The sequence below is a fragment of the Cynocephalus volans genome, chromosome 9 (genome assembly GCF_027409185.1).
Source record: "Cynocephalus volans isolate mCynVol1 chromosome 9, mCynVol1.pri, whole genome shotgun sequence".
Lineage (NCBI taxonomy): Eukaryota > Metazoa > Chordata > Mammalia > Dermoptera > Cynocephalidae > Cynocephalus > Cynocephalus volans.
The window spans coordinates 151,614,273-151,636,321 of NC_084468.1; the positions used below are offsets into that span (position 1 = coordinate 151,614,273).

The 22,049-nt window shown below is 43.8% G+C and overlaps 2 protein-coding genes across 2 annotated transcripts in view; one reads left to right on the plus strand and one right to left on the minus strand.

Moving 5' to 3' along the window:
- The first annotated feature begins 374 nt into the window (after positions 1 to 374).
- LOC134386080 (retinitis pigmentosa 9 protein) lies at positions 375 to 17,321 on the plus strand. Its single transcript, XM_063108042.1, has 6 exons — positions 375 to 645; positions 8,217 to 8,247; positions 9,331 to 9,460; positions 13,109 to 13,200; positions 15,878 to 15,939; positions 16,703 to 17,321. Exons 1-6 carry the CDS (start codon positions 494 to 496, stop codon positions 16,899 to 16,901), a joined length of 666 nt encoding a protein of 221 aa, XP_062964112.1. The 5' UTR covers positions 375 to 493; the 3' UTR covers positions 16,902 to 17,321.
- Positions 17,322 to 20,522: 3,201 nt separating this feature from the next.
- Positions 20,523 to 22,049, minus strand: part of LOC134386536 (ral guanine nucleotide dissociation stimulator-like) — a 45,138-nt gene continuing 43,611 nt past the window's right edge. The window contains exons 4-5 of the mRNA XM_063108734.1: positions 21,210 to 21,412; positions 20,523 to 20,964 (exon numbers count right to left, since the gene is read on the minus strand). Of these exons, the coding sequence (XP_062964804.1) occupies positions 20,666 to 20,964; positions 21,210 to 21,412 (502 nt within the window). The 3' untranslated portion in view covers positions 20,523 to 20,665. The remainder of the gene's footprint in view (positions 20,965 to 21,209; positions 21,413 to 22,049) is intronic.

The window sequence follows — 22,049 nt, forward strand, 5'->3', positions numbered from 1 at the left end:
CCAGATCACATGCTCTGGAAAATTGGAGACTTGAGATGGAGAGTCTTGCTCCCTTCCCCAAATGGGTGAATCCTACTATGTCCTGAGCAGCTCCCGGGCGTCTAGGCACTGGGGGGATGGATGCAAACGTGACTTGCACCCGTTTCCGGGCCTCCGGGGATGGGGACCACGAAGGTCTTGGCCCAGCGGTGGCGGTGGCCGGCCAGGGACGGCTGGCGCTCCAGGTGGCGCTCTCCGGCTCCCGCCCAGGCCCCCTCCCGGCCGCGGCGCCCGACAGCCGCCAGGGGGCGCGCCGCGACCTCCGGCACAGGCGGGCCTGGCGACTCCGAGCGCGGGCTTGTGGGGCCGGCCGCCGGGAGGCGGGGTCGGGCGGCCTAGGCTGGAACGCGGTCCCGCGGCCGGGTGGGCCCGGGCGGCGGCGGCGGCGGCGGGCGGGCGCCGCGCGGAGGAGGTGTCTCCGCAGCCGCATCCTCAGCTGCGCCGCGGGGCCTCGATGTCGTCCCGGGCGGGGCGCGACGACGCGGGCGCGGGGGCCGCGCGGCGGCCGCGGGAGCCGCCCGAGCAGGAACTGCAGCGGCGCCGGGAGCAGAAGCGGCGGCGGCACGACGCGCAGCAGCTGCAGCAGCTCAAGCACCTGGAGTCCTTGTGAGTCCCCGGCCCGGCGGCCCGGGCGCCCCCGCTGCGGGAGGAAAGGCCGGGGCCGGCGGCCGATGGCGGGCGGCGCGGGCCGGGAGCGAACGGTCGCGGGGCCTCGGCCTGGGCGCCGGCGGGCGCACGCGCGGGGCTCGGCTGTCCCGAGGAGGGCGGTCCCCGCGGTCGCGGGCGCTCGGCCGGTTTCGGTGGGCGAAAGCAAAGTTGAGCGCAGCCCTTGTGACGGGCCTCTGGGGTCCGGGTGGAGGAGGACGGAGACTGGGCCGGGGCCAGCCACGCGGCCGTGCGTAAACCCCGGGCAGGCTGGCCGCGCGGGCGACAGCGCGGACTTGCCCTCCCGTCCTCGGCTCTGCACCGGTCCGCGGGGCCGACTGACGAGGGCTCGGGGGAGCGCAGGCAGCCTGGAGAGAGGGAGGTGCAGAGGAGACTCCGACCAGGGAGGGGAATGGCCTCCCTCCACCCGGCCAGGCCCTTTGGCTGGGCTACAAATTAAATGCACGTAAAACGGAGTAACAGAGAAAACCACTGTCAGTTCCTACCATGGCAACGCCACAAACAAGAGGCTCAAAGACGTGCCAGGGAAAAGGGCCTGGGGCTCCTGGGGGCGGGGAGACAAGTGGGAGGGGAGGGGAGGAATGAGCGGTGAGTAAGGCGGCCTTGTTAGGCAGGTGTGTCTCTCAGGTGACAAAAGGCGTCCCCAAGCCGCTCTCTTCCTGATGCAGATCCCTTTACTAATAATTTCCTTTAGGAAAGGGGAAGCTTATACTTTATTGTAGGCAATTGAAGGGGAGGTGAAAACGTTGTCCTGTGTTGGCTGGCTTGCTCTCGATTTCTTTTAGCTCGAAGTAATCAATATCCCGGGGTGGCACATATTGGGGTGGTGTATCCGATCTCCTCCAGTCATACATAATTCGGGGTGGTGTCCTGAGTCCCAACACAAAAGTCAGTTGCATTAGTAACCCTTTCCTTTCCTGTCTGTGATTCTATAATTAGCCATAGAAGTCAAACTTAGACTTAAAAGTCTGGTGTTCACTCAGTAACTCAACAATTCGCTTCTGTTTCAGGCCCTTCTAGTTACCTATGATAAGTAGGTCATGTAAGGAAAGTTCTTCAGAGAGTTAAAATTCTTTATAAGTTGTCTTCTGGTAGCTGTGATTCAGAATGTTTCCTTTCCTTTGCTGAGGCCTGGCCTGCCGTTTTCCGTGTGGCCCAAGAGCTGAATGACTTTTCACCTCAGCAGGGCAGTGGGTGCAGGATACAGGCCCCGCATTGACGGCATGCACATTACCAGGCAGTCCTGGCCCTTTCAAGTCACTCTGTGGCGCCCTCAGTCTCCCAGGGAAGTCAGATGTTTTCAATAAAAGGATGTTTTTGACACCTTACCCCTCTCGCACACACGTCCTTTCTTGCCATTCCACCTTCCACCGTAGGATGACGCAGTCATGAGGCCCTCACCAGATGCGTCCCCTTAATCTTGGACTTTCCAGCCTCCGGAAGTGTAAGAAATAAATCTATTCTTAATAAATTACCCAGCCTTAGGTTTTCTGTTATAGCAGCATTAAACTGACTAAGGTTCCCAAACCAGTGCACTTTTCCAGTTTCAGAGATTTAAAACCGGCTGGGCTGTTCACATGTTTCCTTGGGCTAGTTCAGGGGCTTGTTTGCTTTGTTAAAAGAAAAACTTTAGACATATTAAACTTAACAGATTAATTGAGCAAAGAATGATTCAGTATGAGGCAGCTGCCAGAACCAGAATACGTTCAGAGCAGGCTGGGCTGCCTTATGGTAGGCTAAGAGTTATGCACAGAGAAGAGAAACTGAACTGCAGAAGACGGACGTGAGGTGCGGAACAGTTGGGTGCCTGTGAGTGGCTGAGACTCGCTGCTTGTTACAAGAGAACCTTTAGGCCAAACTTAATTTACACTTTTAAATCAAATTCTATTTATTCTAGAGTAACATTTCATGCAGTTTGAACATCAAATAGTACACTAAAAGGCTAATTTCAAAAAATAGTGGTTTGAGGCCCTACTCTGCAGTGATTCCTTCCACACACTCCCTATACCTCTCCCTCCCACAATCTTTCCACGAGGAAACTCTTAGCTTTTTCATCTGGAATTTAACTGCTTATTTCAAAGTCATATGCTTATACTATTTTTTTTGATTCCACAGTAGACATTACCTGGCTAAGGGAAGAACGTTTTTTCTCTCTCCACTTTTCTAAGGTCTGGTGCCCTTGTAACAAAAGACAGACTAATAAGAAAACAAATAGAAGCTTATTAACATGTTAATTTCATATATAAGTGGGGGATACCCAGGGGAATGAGAAGATCTCAAAAAGGTGGCTTAGAATTCAGGCTTAAATACAGTCTTCAGCTAAATCAAAGAAGGGTGTGGAGGATTTGAGTTACGGGATGGTGACCAGGAAAAGTGTGGTGACTAAGGTGAGGTTTGTTAGACACTTAAGTCTGTTCCTTCTCCATTGTTAAGATTCTCTCGTGATTGAGAGACACGCTTCTCTTCCTGGTACAGGGAGGCTGACAGCTTACAAATGGAGATTTCCTTTATGGATGTGTATTTCCCTTACAGAAAAGGTAGTTTCATTTTGTTTCAGAGCTTTTCCTGTGTCTGTTGTTTTCCAAAATAATCCTTAGGCCAAAAAGGCATATTTGGGGTGGCATATTCTGGTCTCATTCACCTATTAATGTCAGGACATAGTAGATAAAGTTTTAGTTGTTTTCCTACCCTTCTCTCCATCCTTATAATGCAGCTACATGATAAGAATTTTTGCTAAATTAATAGTTAGTGTTAACGTTATTGTTACTATGCAGTATTATTCACTTTTGCACCAAATAGTGTTCTCTGACATCTTTTGCTTTCTAGTACAACTGCTATTTTTCAAGTAAATAAGGGCCTCATTTTTTCATTTGCTTAATTTTCTATTTCTTGCTAATTTTTTTCCCAAAGGCTCCAAAAGCTAAGAGTACTTTTTCTACATTCCTACATATCAGATACTCTATCAGTTCATTTTTAACCTAGAATCTTCCTTCTGCTTTCCTCCAGTACACTATGGTTACTATGGTACCTCTTAAGCCTGATTATATAATAATTGTCCTGGGACTTCTTTCACCAGGCTTCTGTCTTGGATCCCATTTCATGCAGCCTCTGTCTTTCTTTTTCTGTCTTTTTCTCATTGAGCTGAAGCACATTCTGTAATTTCTATCGCAGAGTATATTAGAGACACTTTTTTTTTTTTGAGTCCTTGCATATGTGAAAATGTCTAACCTCAAATATGATGGGTAGTTTGGCTAAGTGTAGAATTTTAGGGTAAAATTTATTTTCACTCAGCTTCAAAGGTGGTATGCCACAATTTTCCATTTCCCAGTGTTGCTAAGAAGTCTGATGCTCCCCTGATTCTCTTTGCATATAAGTTCCTTCTTCTTCGTCATCCCACCTTTGGAAGCTTTAAAGAACTATTATCTCTGATATTCTGCAGTTTTATGATAATGTTTCAGTTAGCATATTTTTAACTTTCAAGAGCTTTTTCTTGTTCTGAGAATTTTTTTTTCCAAAGCAGCTTGTCTTGTTCTGTCAGTAACATATCTTCTTTCATCTTTGAGGATACCCATTAGTTTTTCTTTTTTGGTTTTCTTTTCCCTCCATTGCCTCTGTTTCTTCCTTGCCTTTTCTTTTGATTTTTTTATTTGGAGATTTTTTTCTGATGTGTAGGGATCTTTGGGTCTCTTTTAAAATGAGACCCTATTAAGCTATTTTGAACAGGGGCTGTTGAGGAAGAGAGAAAGAGCAAAACAAGTCCTGGGTTGCTGACTGGTGAGTTTCCCTGTAGGGAGACCAGACTGATCGGCCCTTTTTATGGGGGAGACTTCCACCTATCAGTAGGTGGCATTTTCTGGGAAGGCCCATTCAGTTTATCCAAAGAAGAAACTTCCCGCCTCAGGCCTGAGTGCCAGAAATATGGCTGGCTGCCAGTGCTCTGGACTGGGATGGAAGGGGAAGGAGCAGCGCTCTCGAGTTCAGACTAGGGCTCAGCAACCTTGCTCACCCTCATCCCCATCCTCAGCTCTGCCAGCGTTCCCAGGCAGCTGGGCATCTGCACTTAACCTTCACAGGGGACGAAGCCTGCGGTCTCTGTCAAGGGTGAGGACAGACAGAACCTCCTGGGGCTGTGGGAGGAGGAGAGGACTGGCGGCTTCAGCTTCTTGGCGTCCATACTTCCAGCCCCCCATCTTTCAAAGATTGTGATAACTTCCCGCACCTAGAGAAGTCAATTACTACTTTCTTCCACTTTCCGTGGTCTTCCCAGACTTTGCTCATAAGTGTTCTCTGCCGTTATTGCCTCTCTCGGTGTCTTTGTGGCTCCTTACCTTTTTCGTTCCCTTACTGTCATGTTTAAGGGAGTCTGGGGAGAGAAGTCAGGTAAGCAAGTTGGTAAGTTGGCCATGCTAAACGGAAAGCCTCATAGTGGTTTTTTACAAATTGCGTTCCAATCTTTTTCCCCCTGATGTGTCCTCTTTAGGCCTTCTCAGTCTCCTCTGGCCGTTTTCTTACACTTGATCTTAACTTTTCTTACTCTTTGACGATTCCTGCTAGGCCCCAGAAGGCATGAGAGTCTTTCACCCATATTTCAGCTCTCTGCTGGACATAAAAGAATGGAGACTCTTGGGCATGTGTGGCAGTTTCCTCTGTGCCTTCTATAGGAGACAGCTGCAGAACGATTGGGTGGAATGGAATATGTTCATGTGAAGGACCCTTCTGAAAGAAATCACACCCCAGCACTCGAAAACACAAACAGTATTTTTAAATGTTTGATTGCTTGCCTCATACCCACACAGGAAGATAACATTTCTTTTCTCTTATGTAATATTAAGTCTTCGTACTGCTCAGAGCTACTTACTACAGTCTTAACGATTTAATAGCAAGGCTTCACAAATGGTGCAAAATAATGGACCTCTGCTAACTTTTTAAAAAAAGTTTGAGAGTTGACTAAAACGATAATGCAAACTTCTCACCTGTCACAGTCAGAAGCCAAACAGTACAATAAACACAACTCCCGTTCCCATCTCCAAATCTGATATATTTGGTAGATAAATATAACTTTAAACTTTGAGAAATCTCTCTTTTAACATGCTATATATAGTAATGAATTGTTTAGCCCTAGGGAAGAAAGCATCAGCCATCTTCCTTTAAACTTGTGGAAACAGTTGCAAAATGGACTTTTTAAGGAATGCCATTGTTAATAATAATAGAATTCAAATGTGCAGTTGTTGCTTTGCATTGCTTCACCCCCCATGGATTTGTCACCCCACTTCCCCTGGGTGACAGAGATGAAAGGATTACTCAGAGCCTATCTCTACAGAGCAGTGAGAGGCCCTGAAGTGGTTAATCTCCCTGGGAACGCTCAAGCAAGAGCCAACCCTTCAATTTGAGAAATTAACGCTGAACTGGGTTCTCTTCCTGCATTGATTTTCCAGACCAGGAAGTTACAGGAAGAGACATAGGTGGGGTTATAGTTTAACAATATAGGCTGCTAACTTTCAGTGAAACAAGACAGATGACATTCCAGTAAGGCAATTAACAAAAGCTTGGTCTTAGCAAACATTCCTTCTTACAGCAATTTCTCAGTATCTTTACATAACAGTCAGTAACTAGTCTGTCTTTGAGCCAGCAACCTGCTGTGCCAAAATTCTTATCTTGCAACAGAGACTTATAGCCTGAGGAAAATTTCCTGTCCTTCCAAGGTCAATATTTGAAACTGCAAGGCTTTGGAAAACCAGGCCCTGTGAAGTACATGTGCTTTATAGTATGTTCCACATGCAGTTCCATCACACTCCTTTTCCTTCTAGGCAAAAACAATTACATATTTTTCAAGAATTTGAAACTTTGTTTGGTCATATGTTGTTTGTATAACTCCTGTAGCAAAAATAACTTATTATTGGATATTTACATAGACTTTACCACCTCCTCTCTTAAAACAACTCCACCAAACTCTCTTAGGCCCCTATGCATACAGCATAGTATTAATATTCCAAATGCATGGCTACAGATAGACTGTATCATCTTCCCATTGTTCTTGCCTATGACATGCCACAGATTTCCATTAGAAAATACTTTAAGTATTTGCTTTGAAAAAGTACTGTATCATACTTAAAAAGCTAATTCTGCATATATCCAGTTGTTTACTAGGTACTCTTCAGGGGGTAATTCTTCCTCTGTCCCTTAGAGCAGCTCTGGATTAGTGATGGTGAGGGTGATAGCATTCTTTGGAAGGGTCCACAGATGGAGCCAAAGGGAAGTCTTTCTCACCGTAGTGACTCATGGCATTTCTCATCCATCAATCCTGCAAAGTCCTTTTCTCCCACCCCTTGGAGATGGGCTTTTGGAAAAACATTTCACTTTTCCCTTAGTTGATTCTCCCTAATTTTCCCTACTCCCAATATTTACTCTGTTCCTAAGGGTCTTTAAAGTCAGTGCATAAGAAGTGGGTTAAGATGTAGAAAACATTAAATCATTAAGTGTTTCTATATTTTGTAGCCATTCTGAAGTATTAAAACAAGTACTTCCTTGGAGGTTTAGAGGGTTAAGGCACATATCTGTGCTAAAAATGTTTATGTGTTATTCTTTGTAGAGAAGGTAAGAATTCCTTTAAGAGTCTGAGAGCTGTATTGAGTATATGGACACCTGGACTCCACAATTTCTTTCTCGTGTTGCTGCCTGTCCCAAAGGCAGACTTGCAGGCTCAGCCTTCTGGGGGCTCTCTGGAGTTCAGTCTCTGGATGGAAATAAGGAAGGCCTGGCCGGTCTCTGGTGGCTGGTGCAGCTCAGCACTGGCAGGAGAAGCTTCTGCTCATCCCAGGTTATTCTTGGTCTTGTGTAGAGGAGGGAGACCCTTCTAGGGTTTTTGGCTAGGTGATGAATTCAATTGACATAAGACAGATTAATAGGAGAAAAAAAAGTTAATTTTATGTGCACACACGGGATTCCTGCAAAGATATGAGACTCAGAGAAGGACCAGATAGTGAACCTAATATAGACCCTGAGCTACAGAAAGGAATAGGGGCTTGGGGCTTGTGGGAGATGATGGAGACAAATTATGGAGGGGGAAGGGTGAGGGGAGGAAATGTATGATGAATAAAGGTCATCTTGTTATGCAGATGAAAGTCTCTCAGGTAATAAAGGTGGTCTTGAAGCAGCTGTCTTCCTGATACAAATACCTTTATTACTAATGTAAATTTCCTTTATAGATGTAAATTTCCTTTACAAAACAGTGGCTTTTCAGAGCTACTCCTGTATCTATGTTTTCTCAAAATAACCAGCTCAAAATAATCAATATGACAATGAGGTATATTTTGGGGTGGCATATTCTGGTCTCCCGCAGTCATATTTTCGGGTGGTGTGTCTTGAGCTTCAACATCTGCAAATCAGATGATGAAAGCTTATTATGTCTAAAATTTCTGATTAAAAACCCAACAGCTCTGTTTTGCATTAATTTGATGTGTTATGTTCCCATTAACATGGTTGATGGAGTCTTATTGTTTTTTGTTTTTCAGTTATGAGAAACCTCCTCCTGGGCTTATCAAGGTTAGTACTAACTTTGTAGTGTTGGTTATTCCATTAGACATACTTGCAGACCCAGTAGCTTGTTATGAAAAATGGTTGCATAAGGTTTTAAACCTCCTTTTATGAAAACCCTGTTTCTTCCCTGTGGATGCCAGAAGGGTCATAAAGTTTGGCTCTGCTGCAAGCCTGTGCCTTTGTGGAAATTTCATCAGCCCTGTGTTCCTTCCCCATGTAGCCAGTGCAGCACACAGGATTCTTGACCCTGGCTCCCCTTTTCTCGCTCCTGACTGTACCATCTCTAAGCTCTGCTACCTGTTCTCCTTGTCTGCCTCACCAGCTCAGCCCCTTACTCCACCCTGTGAGTCTCATCAACTCAGAGACCAGTAGACTCTGAGGCCTGAGAACTCCCCGGTGCAGGGGTCCTGCCTCCAACTCCCTGGCCATGGGATCAGGGGGTTTCTGCATGAGGGAGGCTTAGAGTAGCAGGCAAAGGCTGAAACAATGTGTTGTGTTTGGTAACTTTGAGTTAGAATTAAAAACATTCTTCTATTATAAGTTTAATATTCATGGAAGCTCGAAAAAAAATAGAAATTAAAAAACCCAAAGCACCTTAATTGTAAATGCAATGATTCAGTGGTGAACGTGCATATCAGATATACGGCATGTGGCTGTGAAACATGACGCTGGCCTTTAAGGTATATTATAATAAGCTATTTTATTATAACATGCCATTTTTGTTATTCCAGAAAATCTTGTTTACTTTAATTCTTACACTTGCCTCATCCCACACATTTTGAGATAGAGAAATCTTTGTTATTGATCTGAGAATCTAATTTACATCAGAATTTGGAGCTCACAAATCATTCCTAAATGAAGGATAGACTACTTTTCTGCCTCACCAGTAACTTTTCTCTAAGAACTGCATTGTGTCTGTGGTATAAGTTCTTCTGGTAAATTTATTGCCTGTTTCCTGTTGGGCATAACTGGCCTTTCTGTCTAGGTTTTGAAAGGGGATAATTGAGGATGAGAGGGGTTCTAAAGCAGGCTGGAGAGAATTCCAGTGCTCTTTTGCCATGTCATTGGTATGTTGTTTCCTTCATTTAGGAAGATGAGACTAAGCCAGAAGACTGTATACCAGATGTACCAGGCAACGAACATGCCAGGGAATTTTTGGCTCATGCGCCAACTAAAGGACTTTGGATGCCCCTGGGGAAAGAAGTCAAAGTTATGCAGTGTAAGTGTGGATTACTCCTAATCCATGCACGTTACAAAGTGTGTTTACTTCTTTTATTTAATTTGTCCTCACCAAGTCCTCTTAACGTTGTGGCATGGTTTCCATTTTCGAGGTGAGGAAGCAGACTTGCATATGTTAGTAAGTGGTCCAAGGGAAAAGGTGGAACAACACTTTGACCCCAGGGCTTCTGACTGCAAGTCCAGCAGTCTTTCCTGAGGACTGTCGCTGCCTTGCAAGTACACTCTTCAGTCATATTCCTGTAACAAAAAGAACATTCCATGGTAGAAATGCCATGGGAGTGAGCCATGCCTTGGAGGGGAGGTCTCTTTGGGTCTTGCCTCCGTGGGCCACCTCCTTCAGTGGGTGTTAAGTGATGTTTTATCCATGTAACCCGAGAGGAGCCACTGCAGGCCACAGAGGGTTGGTCTGGACAGGTAGTGCTCTCTGCACAGCTCCTGCCTTACCTGAGCATAACACCTTTTAGGGTGTAAAAAAACACTCTTCAAAAGAGAAAAACTGTTTTAGTTGGTTGTTTTGATGTTTATCTCTACATGTCTTAAGATCATGCCTGCATTGTTGCTCCTTGATTTTTCAGGTTTAGGCATTATCTATTGACTTTGTACATGAAAATGAGAATTAGTTCACTCCCCTCTTCTCACCACACAGGTGTACCCTTGTTCTATCTCATTTTCCCAGTACTAATTGCATCGTAACTTTAGTTAGGTCTTTGGTGTCCGTTATTTTTAGAGATGAGTCATGCAGTAAACTGGTTACGTGCAGCCTGCATAATTGGCCTCCCGCTGTCAAATCAATGGATTGTTGTTTTCAAGTGTTGTTTTGTTGCTGTTGTTATTGTTTTTGCTTTCCATGTACTGATGTCTAATTTCAACTCCAAATTGTTCCCAAGCTTGAATCAGAAGACGTTCAATTCAGATACTAGAGGTGTTCTATCAATTTTATCTTCCGAGGGTGGCTGCTCCCATGTTTATCATCTAGCAGTCTCCCTTCCCCAGCTATTAGGGACTGAATGTCTGCCCTTTTCCAAGAGGCTGTATGTGTGTTGGAGTATACCTTCAACGCTCACGCAGCTTACATGTCTGCCTTAGCTTCCACCGCCTGCTTGCACAAGGCCTCGAGGTCAGCCAGAAGTGAGAGAATAGGGCCTTCTCAAGCCGTTACTGTGTGTGTGCACAGCCTTGCACACGTACACAGCCTTCTTGATGCCCAGAACCCTTTTTTCCTTCCCTGCTCTGTGGGCTATGTCAGAACTTTTGAAAGTCTCCTTTGGATATCTCTTTTCCCAGATCTTACTCTTAAATTTTTGGCTAGGGCTTCATTTTCCCAACTGATATTGCAGCCTTGGGCAGTTGTGATGTTAAACAATTGCAGTTAATTGTTTTCAAAAAATATCCTGAGGGGAAGGCTTTTCCTGTAGAATGAATAGCATAACTGGTCAGATAAGGACAACACCCTATATATGTGCTTTTCCAGGGAGCTGTGAGACAGGTCAAACAGTGACAGTGCTCTGTGGTTAGGGCTTTTTGAGGAGTTTAAAACCCAGTCTTCCCCTTTGGGTGGCTGAAACTGCTGATTTTCAAGACTATTGCAGAACTGGGAGAGAGGGTTGGGAGTAGGCGTAGTTAAAATACCAGAAATCTTGCTGTTCTTATTGAGGTTCAGTAGTTTTCCTTGAACTAATGGTCCTCAGATTGTGTCAAGTCTTTGGTTAACTTCCAGCATTTCAAGGAAGCTGATTTGGGCAAATTTGCAATTATTTTCATTGTTTTTATGGAGGTTGTCACTTGGCTATTATTGAGGTGCCTTCTGGTTTCTGATTTTTTTTAAAAGGCATTCCTTTTTTTTTTTTTGGTGGCCAGTACGGGGATCCAAACCCTTGACCTTGGTGTTATAACACCACACTCTCACCAACCGAGCTATCCAGCCAGCCCCTAAAGGAATTCCCTTTGTTATCATTTTCATGGAATCTCAGGATGGGAGTGATGGCAAATCAGTGTGTTTAGTTTTCCATGTTCTCAAAAAACCTTGAAAACCACTGTTCTGTTTGATGAAGTGGCTAATTGCATTTCACTTATGGTTTTACGTTTCTTTTCATTCACTTGGAAAATAAGAGGGTTTGGTTTGGGACCAGAGCCAGTTTATGAAGAAGTTAAAGAAGCTTAAGCTTTAGTTCCCCAACTTGTGCCTTTCAAAGGCCTGTACGGATCCCAGCAATGTGTTCATATGGTCCTATGTTGTAAAAATTTCCAAGGCAAAAATATATTTTTGTATTTCTTTTCCTTAACGGCTTTTCTTCCTGCTGTCTCTTCCAGGAGATATAAGCTTCAGGCCCCACAAAGCTTGGACCCATCCCAGAGGGGAAAAAAAAGACACACACACCTAGACAAACTTTCACTGAGTTTATTTATTCTATTGTTAACTAGAAAAGTGGTTCTCAAACTTCGCTATGTCTACAAATATCAATACATCTTTAAATGTAGGTTGTATATCAGTTTTTGAGGGGTAGGGCCTGATTCTGTGATTTCTAATAATCTCCCTCTTGTTGTCAATTTGCTGGCAATTTTGCTTTGAGGATTACCTTTCCTTTAATGGTAAGAGAATATTGAGCAGAAACAGTATCTTCTAGATACCTACACGTCAGTCCATGTTTCATTGCATTTATGTCCCCTGACTTTAGCCAGTGAGGCAGTATAGTCCTTTCCCTAAACTTTAAGTAGTGGGGTAGAGGAGGATGGGGCAGCTCAGAGACAGTCAATAAAAAAACTTCAATTTTATCAATGGTTTCCTATATCAAATCCTCGAATAAAAATAAACTTTCTTTCCCTTTCACTACATATTTTCTGTAGGTGTCAGCCTGGAGCAAAATTGGCTCATCTCACCTGTTATCCCTCTTCATGCTTTCTGACCTCCTTGGTTGGAGTTGCTCATAATACCCAAAGGCAGGGTCTCACTTAGCTCACCACTGCCATGTAATTTCCTGTTTTGCCTCAAGCCCGGGTAATTCTGAGAGGATGAAAACAGATGAGAGAAGTAACAAGGGTCTCATCCATTCCAGCTTTCCTCACCACTTCCTTGTTCCCGGATCTCAATGCCTGAGCAAAGTCCATAATCGCTGAAATTCCACCAAGATGTACGTTTCCCTTTGTTGCCTTGGAACATGTATATGCATTCCCTAGTTATGTCTCCTCCTAGTTCCCCATCAGGACCTTCTGCGGCTTCTAATAACAAACCTCTTTAAGCAGGACAGTTTCCCTGTTCTACAGGTAAAGTTATACTAGGGTTCAGAGGACATTAACATTTTAAGAGAACTTATTTAAGATTTACTTGGAAAAATATAGTGAGACACCCTAAAAACAATTCAGCTGTTGAAGTGCTTTTGTATTGGGTTGCTTCATAAATACTTGGTGATCGAATATTCATTCCTGAAGCTACAAGATTAAAGGATACTTGTGGACGCCATTAATTTATCTTTGTTTTCTGGGATCTTACATGGTTTATCCACTGATTGCATTTGCTTTTACAACTGGAGTTTAATGAAGAAAAACTTGAATGTAATCTACTGATTCTTTATCTCAATTAGGTGAAACTGTGTTACCTTACAGAAATATTTTCCTTTTTCTTTGTTTTTAGGTTGGCGTTGCAAACGGTACGGTCACCGAACAGGGGACAAAGAATGCCCTTTCTTTATCAAAGGCAACCAGAAGTTAGAACAGTTCAGAGTGGTAAGTAAAACTCCACAATGTCAATTTACATTTATCAGAGATGGTGAATATCAATGAATCAGGTAGTCACCGGTGACCTCAATGTTCACATAAAATACACTCCCAGAAGCCTTTTTTTTTTTTTTTTAAAGATGCCCGGTAAGGGGATCATAACCCTTGACTTGGTGTTGTCAGCGCCACGCTCACCCAGTGAGCAACCGGCCATCCCTATATGGGATCCAAACCCGCAGCCTTGGTGTTGTGAGCACCGCACTCTCCCGAGTGAGCCACGGGCCGGCCCTCCCAGAAGCCTTTTGACCAAAGTGTCTGCTCTTCACTACACCTCTGTTAAACTGCATTTGTGTGACAGATTAGCTCTTTCACAGAAAACTAACTCCTTACTAAAGTGTTCTTTACTTATACCTGGGGAACAGTGATTCTTTTTCTGAAGCAGACATTGTGATCTTTTCAACCCCCTTTTTTAACTTATTATATATAAAAGTCATGTTTTATAACTAAAATCAGGTTTTAGTTTTCCAGTTTTTATCTAAAGATATCTTTCTACTTTAAGCTAGAGGTATGTGTATATTTCCTCTTTAGGTGATAGTAAGACATACCTTGCATTTCCTCACTTTATTTTAACAGAGTTACCTCGCAGAACTGTTAGTTCACAATTCAGTACCTGCTTCTGCCAAGGGAATTATGCTACAGTGTAGCTATAATGGGGTTATCAGCATATATCAAACTGGGGTCAACAGAAATTCTCCAAACGTTTTAAAACAGTTAAAGTTTTTTATAATATGAAAAAAGTATTCTGGATCAAACCCTTCTAGGTGAACTGTCGATTTTTATGGATACTAGAAAACACAGCTCATTAATAAATTCAAGAACTTGAAACTTTTTTTTTTAACTCAGAAATCCAACTTCTAAGAATTTACCCTAGGGATATAAGAACATCCGTATAGCATAACATTCATAATTATTTATAAGGTTTTAAAAAATGGAAATTAAAATTATAGGAAACAACTTAACAGTCCTATATACCAACATAAATTACTGTAATATAGAAATTAGATATTAGAAAGTATGTTTTAACTTCAGACAGAACTGCCATATGATCCAGCAATCCCACTTCTGGGTATATACCCAAAGGAATGGAAATCATCCTGTCAAAGAAACACCTGCACTCCCATGTTTATCACAGCTCTATTTACAGTAGCCAAGAGTTGGAACCAACCTAAATGTCCATCATCAGATGACTGGATAAGGAAAATGGGGTATATATACACAATGGAATATTATTCAGTTATAAAAAAGAATGAAATAATGCCGTTCGCAATAAAATGGATGAACTTAGAGAAAATCATAGTAAGTGAAATAAGCCAGGCACAGAAAGGGAAATACCACTTATTTATAAGTGGGAGCTAACATAATGAACATGTAAATGAAAGAAAGAAAGATACATCATTCACAATAACGGATTGAACTTTCAAAAGGACAACTGAGGTTACTAGAGTGGGAAGAGAGTAGGGAGGGAGGAATGGGTAAAGGGCCACAGCAGTGATACTGTATATTGTTGCATATATAGTTATTCTGATGTGTGAGCATCACATGTTGCACACAAGTATTGAGGTTCAACTCTGTACCCTAGAGATACATGCAATTAACTTTGTTATAATAAAAATAGATAAGTTAATGAATAAATAAAAACAAACAAAAAAGGGAATTATGTTTTAGGCTGTCCAGATAGCTCAGTTGGTTAGAGCATGTTACTGATAACACCAAGGTCAAGGGTTTGTATTCCCATACCTGCCAGACCCACACAAAAAAAGAAAAACAGGGAATTATGTTTTAGAAGAATGTGTAATGTTATGAGAAATGTGTATGAAAACATAAGTGGAAAACAACAGAATTTTGTGTTTAATATGATTATAATTTTTCATGAATTGTGAAAAAGTGTCTAGAAGAAACACTCCAAATATTAACAGTAATTATTCCTGGCTGATGAAATAATAGATTTTTTTAAATTAACTTTTGTAATATCTAAAAGTTATATAAAAACATGTACTCTTTCTTAAAATTAAAATAATTCACTTACCATAATATTTCTACTATGTATACTCCTATTTTTAAGTACTTTAAGTCATTTTAAATTATTTAAATAATACAAGAATACGTTTATCTTATTAAATAAAATGGGAAACTCAGGAAGGTTTTCACCACCAATACCAATCTTGCTTCCCTCTCGCCAGATTGGGTTTACAGCAAGTAGTCTGAGGCATGTATTTCCAGACTTCTTTGGGGCATGTAACATGTATTTTTCTGTACTTAGAAATGGGTCATTCTTCTATATCATTTTGAAACTCATTTGTTTTGCTTAAGACTATCTCATGGTCATCTATCCATGCAGAACAGAGAGAATAACCTCAGCATTTCTAAACTTGAGTATGCCGTTATGGTTTATGCAGTTATTTCCTCATGAAGAATATTTAATGACCTATTTTTCTAATTGTAAAACTCTTTCTGTAGTCTTAATGAATTTTCAGCGATGTGACCTTTCAAAAGGATTAGAAAATGTTGCACATAAAGCTACATCAAACAGTAAAAAAATAACTTTTTAGTAACACAGGGGTTTAATTTTTGTTTAACAAGCGGTCCATGAAGCCTAATCAAACCGTAACCTTCTCTGACCCTTAAGGCACATGAAGACCCCATGTATGACATCATTCGAGAGAATAAAAGACATGAAAAGGATATAAGGTGAGGTCATCCTGATGATAACAATATCCTCTTACAGATTAAAATTATATAAAGTTAGAAACAACCATTCAAATATTAAGGGGACGGTTTAGCAAACATGGTACTTAGATTGGGAGGTGTTTGGAGGGCAGCAGTCATGGCTCGGCCAGTGCTGGGGAGTGGCCAGGCCTCCTCCTTTCTGCTTGGGTCAGCATGAAGCAGTGGGCTCGGTCAGCCCACTCACGCCACTGCAGTTGGTTCACGTGGAGTCTGCTGTACTTGTGCTGTGTGACAGACCCTTGCACATGATTTAGTTTGTCTTCTCCAGTGTCTTTAAGAGATCTGAGCTTTTGTTAAAAATTATTCTTAGACATGATTAAAGAGAGGGTGAAAAAACAGGAGACTTTTTTTTTTCAAATTGGTTGCACTGAATTATAATTGTTGAGGAAGGAGATTATCTCCTGTGAAATTGAGCAGTGAGTGAATGGCTTAGTAAAGTGTGCGTCTGTTAGAAGTTACAGTAGTAAGGGCTGAGGGGACGTGAGAAGTGTGCAGGACAGTGAAAAGAACACAGCGTGGCTTCTACGTTGGCTACAGTCACGTAAAATAGACATTCATGTGGACTAGTACGGGGAAAACATAAAAACAAAAATAAGCACTGCCTTTAGTGAAGTGGTTGTTGGTGACCACGCCCCATACGCTGATAAATCATATATTAACCTCAGAAAACTGTTTGAAATTAAAGTTAAAAACCACAGTTCTTTGATCAATCTTCCACGTTTAGGATACAGCAGTTAAAACAGTTACTGGAGGATTCCACGTCCGATGGAGACGGGAGCAGCTCCAGTTCCTCGGAATGTGAAGAGAAGCACAAGAAAAAGAAGAAGAAAGAAAAGCATAAGAAAAGGAAGAAGGAAAAGAAAAAGAAGAAAAAACGGAAGCACAAGTCTCCCAGGTCACATGAGAGTTCCGACCTAGAGTGACAAGGACTTGACGTGTTCAGCAGTGTCTTCTCAGAAATCACACACGGTGGCCGGAGCCCAGAGGAAGATGCAGGCAGAGCGGAACAGACGGAGACACCCAGAGGAGGGTGTTTGTTGTCGCAGCTGTGACTTCTCACCCACCCGCAGGACAGGGGCCAGTGTCCTCCCAGGTGCCAGCTCTGGACTGTGGCCAATTTCAGGCAGGAAACTTACTGGGCGCCCTCCTCCCTGCTGGTCGCCTGAGTTTGTCATTGCTGTAAGATGCCGCCTGCACGGTGGCAGGACGAGGAGGGCATCTCTGGGGAAGCTCTTGCAGGTGCTGCCACAGCTTCTGCCCTCCATAGTGGGTGACTCAGTTCCCACAGACCTCAGGCTTGACTCTTCTCTGTTGTTGAGGATAATAAAAGCTCATTATCTATATTTGCAATGTATTTTTTACATGTATTTATGAATGACACATGCATGTGGTCCAAATTTAAAATCATGAAAACACTTCATTCCTTTCTACCCGTTCCCTTCCCCAGTGGTTACCAATGTTCCCAGTTTCTCGTGACGTCTTCCAGAAATATTTTGTGTGTGACAAACAAATTAAATACAATGCAGCCTCACAAGGTTTATTCTTGTTATAGGAATCTCTCTCCCCAATTAACAAATTATGTCAGGTGACTATAAATGCACACCTTTTATATGACAGCAAGGCCAAATGTGCTGTATATTAAAATGGTCATTTTTATACTCAAGTTTAAAATGTAACAATGTGCAGGTGAGTGTGTATAGTATTTGTGTAAAGAAAGCAGCCAGTACACTATTACAAATGGTTACTGGCCTGACTGCCCAGGAGTCTGGAAGCTTCTTGATTGCAGAGACTTTCTAATATATTGCATGCTCAGCTTCTAACATGATGCAAGACAGTGGTGTTCAATACAAATTTATTGAATATATACATAAATTCTCCAGTTGGAACATGATTTGAAAGTTGAAGGGGATGCTATGTTTTCCCACCCATATCTAACCCCACCCTACCCCTACTTTTGCGTGGAAGTATTTACTCTCCCAACAGCTAACAGTTGCATGGGCTTCCCCTCTCCAGGGATTGCCCTTGCCTGTGGAGGGCTGCCCCACCCAAACTCATATTACCTTCCCAGGGACATCCTACATTTCAGTGACTGGCCAAGACAGGTATAAAATGTGGCCCCTTACCACAAAAAGTGACGATTCATCAGGGTGATCATAGCTAGGAAGAAGTCCTCAGTGGGAGTGGCTGAGGCCTTTGTTGTGATTGCATTAAGCAATCATGTTTCCTTTGCCCCTTCAGAGATGTTATTCCTAAGAACACCAACAGGAAATTTCCAGCACACAAATCTCCATCTCAGAGTCTTGTCCCAAGAAACTAACCTGCCACAGGGTGAAATAGCCTCTTGGGAGAATGATAGGTTTGTTCAGAAGTGACCCTTCATTTGGTCCCCATTTTCCACAGAACCTCACTTTTTATCTAGTCCCTAGGGTAAGGTCAGACTCTAGGCAGAATTACAAAGTAGGAGAAACTATACATAGATTGCTTCTCTTCCATCTACTGTCATTTTCCCCCTACCCTCTGTGGTCTTGACATTTTCCTACCATCCAGAGAGCCCTAGTCCATTAAAATGCCTGGAGTCAGTACTTCCACAAGACTACAAAGTCCTATTGTGGAAGTGTTTAAAAGGCAATTAGATTTAACTCATTCACACTAGCACACTAATGAAAGCCTGCTTCCTTGAATCTTCCCACAGAACTAAAAGGAGTAAGAATTGGATGGTTTCAATACAAAGTGGAATGTCTTTCCAGATCCCACAATAGAAGGATGTTGGGTCACCTGGAATCAGGAAGTCTTCAAGCAGATCTCAGTATGGTCTTCCTACCCCAGCCTGTGTTACTCCAGCCAGCTCGCTCAATCTCTGCCTCTCCCCCTCACTTACATTCTGTTGGGTTTGGAATACTGGTTGAATCAGTGACCACAGATCAAATGTGTTCATCTAAGTTGAGACTAAGCTATTCAGCCCATAAATACTTGGATGTATACTATACATCAGGCTCTGTACAAACTACTTCGTGGCGATACCACAGGGAATACAATAATCCATGGCCCTAAGGAATACATATAGTCTGGTGGAGAATTAAGGTTGCAATTCTCAGGAGTTGTATCATGAAATGGGCTATGAAAGTGATAACACAGGTGCTACAGGGACATAAAGGAGGGTCATCGGGTCCAGCCTTGGGTGGGGATAAGGGTCGGAGTTTTCCTTGAGTATCTAAATCAGGTTCTGAGCTAGGGGTTAGTTAGGCACAAAAGCAGACTTCTATGGTTTGGGTGTGGTTTTTCCCTGCCAAAACTCATCTTAAAGCTTTAACTGCCAGTGGCTCAGTGTTTGGAGGTGGAGCCTAGTGGGAGGCGTTTGAGTCACGGGGGTAGATCCCTCATGAATAGACTGATGCCATCTCTCAGGAGTGGGTTCTCTTCACTGGATTAGTTCCCAAGAAAGCAAGTTGTTATAAAGCCCGGCTTGTGTTTGGTCTCTTTGCACATACTCACTCACCTTTCTGCTTCTCCACCATGTCTTGATGCAGCACATGGCCCTCACCAGAAGCCAAGAAGATGCCCACACCATCGTCTTGGAGTTCCAGTCACCAGAACCACGAGCTAAATAAACCTCTTTTCTTTATAAATTACTCAGCCTCACGTATTCTGTTACAGCAACACTAAATGGACTAAGACAGAGACCTCATGAGAGCAGCTTTGGAAAAGCTATCTTTTGCTTGCCTTTTTGGATCTCATGTGGCAGCACTATTACTACTTTTTACCATCTCCTTAAACCACGCTGAAAGGTGCTTGGCTACTACAGTGAGTGAAAAATGTAGCGGAAACGTTTTCTTCACAGCTTAGAAGCAACACTGAGTGGCCCCATCCGTATGTATCACTGTACTGTCCATACTATCATCCTCAGAGACTTTCTGGGAGGCACCTCTGTCCTCTCCCACATCCACAGCACCGTGAATCCAACCATCTGATATTCTCCCAAATAACCTTGGTAAAACCTTCAACTACACCTAAACCTTTTGGCACCTAGTTGCCATCTTAAGCTGTACTTTTTTTTTTTTTTTTTAAAGATGACCGGTAAGGGAATCTTAACCCTTGACTTGGTGTTGTCAGCACCACGCTCACCCAGTGAGCTAACCGGTCATCCCTATATAGGATCCGAACCCATGGCCTTGGTGTTAACAACACCACATTCTCCCAAGTGAGCCACAGCTGGCCCTCAGAGTTTCTGATTCTTTTTTTTTTTTTTAAAGATGACCAGTAAGGGGGTCTTAATCCTTGACTTGGTGTTGTCAGTACCACGCTCACCCAGTGAGCTAACCAGCCATCCATATATGGGATCTGAACCCGTGGCCTTGGTGTTATCAGCACCACACTCCCCGTGTGAGCCATGGGCCGGCCCTTAAGCTGTACTATTAATTGGGAGAAGGTTAGGTTACCTAGGTCCTAGGTTCTGGGTGTAATGAAATTATGTTTGCCTAAAGCTTCCAAATCTTTGTTTCTAAAAGTGTGCAATGGTTAAAGTGGATATGTGATACTACAGCCCATTGCTGCACACATATGTCAGTTTTATTATCAAGGCTATGTGCAGAGACTATAAAAACAAAAAGGATGCAGACCCCATCCCAACCGTAGTTCCTGTCTGTCAGCATTCAATCCATTTACTGTACTCAGCTTCATCATTTCCCCCTTATCTAAGACTCTCTGGAGATGAGTCAGAAGTACATGTGGCAAACTGAATGGTGCATATTAATTTGGTATTGGTGTAAGCCACTTTGGGTGCGAAGGGAAAATGCTCTGACTCTAGCTCAGGATCTTCGTCGTGCTCTGGCTCTGGCTTGGGCTCTGGATCTTGCTCTGCCTCTGGATCTAGCTCTTCCTCTGGTTCTGGCTCTGGCTCTGGCAGTGGAGGTGGAGCTGGAGCTGGAGCTGGAGCTGAACGTGGCAGTAGGTCTTGGGACTGTTGTTCAGCCTGGGCAGAAACTGGAACTGGAGTGAGAATAATTGAAAATGTCAACGTGAGTTTCTGTGTCTCTTCCAATGACACTGTCTTTCTGAGAAGCCCAAGTCCAGAGACCCAGCCTCAGGAAGTCTCCCCACACTGCAGAACACTGCATGATTGTTCTGAGTACTCAGTGCCCCTGTCCCCAGCCTGCTTCTGGAAACTCTGCTCTGTGTGGCCCAGCCCAGCCCTCTCCCCAACCCTCACAGGCACCCACCCTCTTCCTCCTCACCCTCAGTCTCCGCCTCACTGGGCTCCAGGTGCTCCAGCTTCTTCAGGTTTGCGAGAAGAAGATCAGCCTTGCGCTCCACCTCCGAACCCAGCATGTTGATGTGTATGTAGGCCAGCAGGGACTTCAAACAATAAAATGCAGGAGGCTCGTAGAAATCAACGGAATAGAAATCCAGCCAGATCTTTAAGATGGAGGACATGGCACTGGGGGAGACAGGTGGGTAGCAGCGTCAGAGGCCTGGCCTATCCCTCTATGCTGCCCTCCCAGGGCTCCCCTGAGTGAGCTGCAGTCTTGTACCCTCTGCCGCTGCCTGTCCATAGACCAGCCCCTCCAATGTCCATCCCCAGTCTGGCAGCCCTGGCAGAGATGGGCCTCGCGACCAAGGAGGGGCTGGCAAAAGCTTCCATGGGAGGAGCCTTCAACCACTGGTGTGACCACCTTTCCCTTCTTCAGGGAAACCTGACACCCTCCTCTGTCTGTGTCACTGCCCCATCCCTGCTGGAATGACATGTCCACCCCAGGAGGGTGCTGTCTGCTCTGGGCATTACTCACTGACACACAGGAGGTGTCCAGCAATATGTGATAAATGAGGAAACAGAGGGAGGCTCTGCTCCCCTGGCCTACCCAGGGCTCTTGGAAAAGCCCAAACTTGAGCTCACACGTGGATGTACTGCCCAAGTGTCTGCGTGAAAATCTGCATCTCCTCTTCGCACTGACACCGATCTCTTGGCCCTGACCACACTCTGTGCCCCCAGCACCAGCTGAGTATCGCCATGGAGGCTCCAGCCCCGAGTGTGAGCGGGATGCTCTGCACACCTCCTGCTCTGGCTCAGCACAGGC